Genomic DNA, 403 nt, shown 5'->3' on the forward strand with positions numbered 1-403 from the left:
ATCCACGCAGGTTTTGGGGAGCAGGCAAGGCCAAGCGAAGGTCATAAGACGCCTCAGCTTGCTATTCCTGCTCTTGTTGTTGTCATGGATGTGATGAGGAGCGTGCTCTACCAGCAAGGTTGAGAACTGAAGCAGGTAGATCCTCAATGAATCAGCCAGGTCTGCCTGCTTCTCAGGGTCAAGGACCTACAATAACGAGAAAATTGTGTTACAAAACACTAAAAGATGCATTGTTTTTAGGGCTGTGAGGCCACAGCTGTGACATATAGCAGATTAAAAAAAGTTTGCTTAAAATTGAACAGCTTCTTTTCCTGCTGGAGATGTTGAAAACAAACCCAGGGAACAAACGGACTGTTTGGTTTACCCTTTGTTATGATTAGCAGCAGGGGAGAGACAATCAATT

The 403-nt window shown here is 44.7% G+C and overlaps 1 protein-coding gene across 1 annotated transcript in view; it reads right to left on the reverse strand.

Moving 5' to 3' along the window:
* The window catches only part of LOC107578482 (transformation/transcription domain-associated protein-like), a gene marked incomplete at both ends in the record, with an annotated part of 4,822 nt that extends 4,636 nt beyond the window's left edge, over positions 1–186 (reverse strand). The window contains one exon of the mRNA XM_016264435.1: positions 112–186. Coding sequence (XP_016119921.1) covers positions 112–186 — 75 coding nt within the window. The remainder of the gene's footprint in view (positions 1–111) is intronic.
* Positions 187–403: the final 217 nt, after the last annotated feature.

This window comes from Sinocyclocheilus grahami, unplaced genomic scaffold, assembly GCF_001515645.1.
Source record: "Sinocyclocheilus grahami isolate Dianchi unplaced genomic scaffold, SAMN03320097.WGS_v1.1 scaffold10479.1, whole genome shotgun sequence".
NCBI lineage: Eukaryota > Metazoa > Chordata > Actinopteri > Cypriniformes > Cyprinidae > Sinocyclocheilus > Sinocyclocheilus grahami.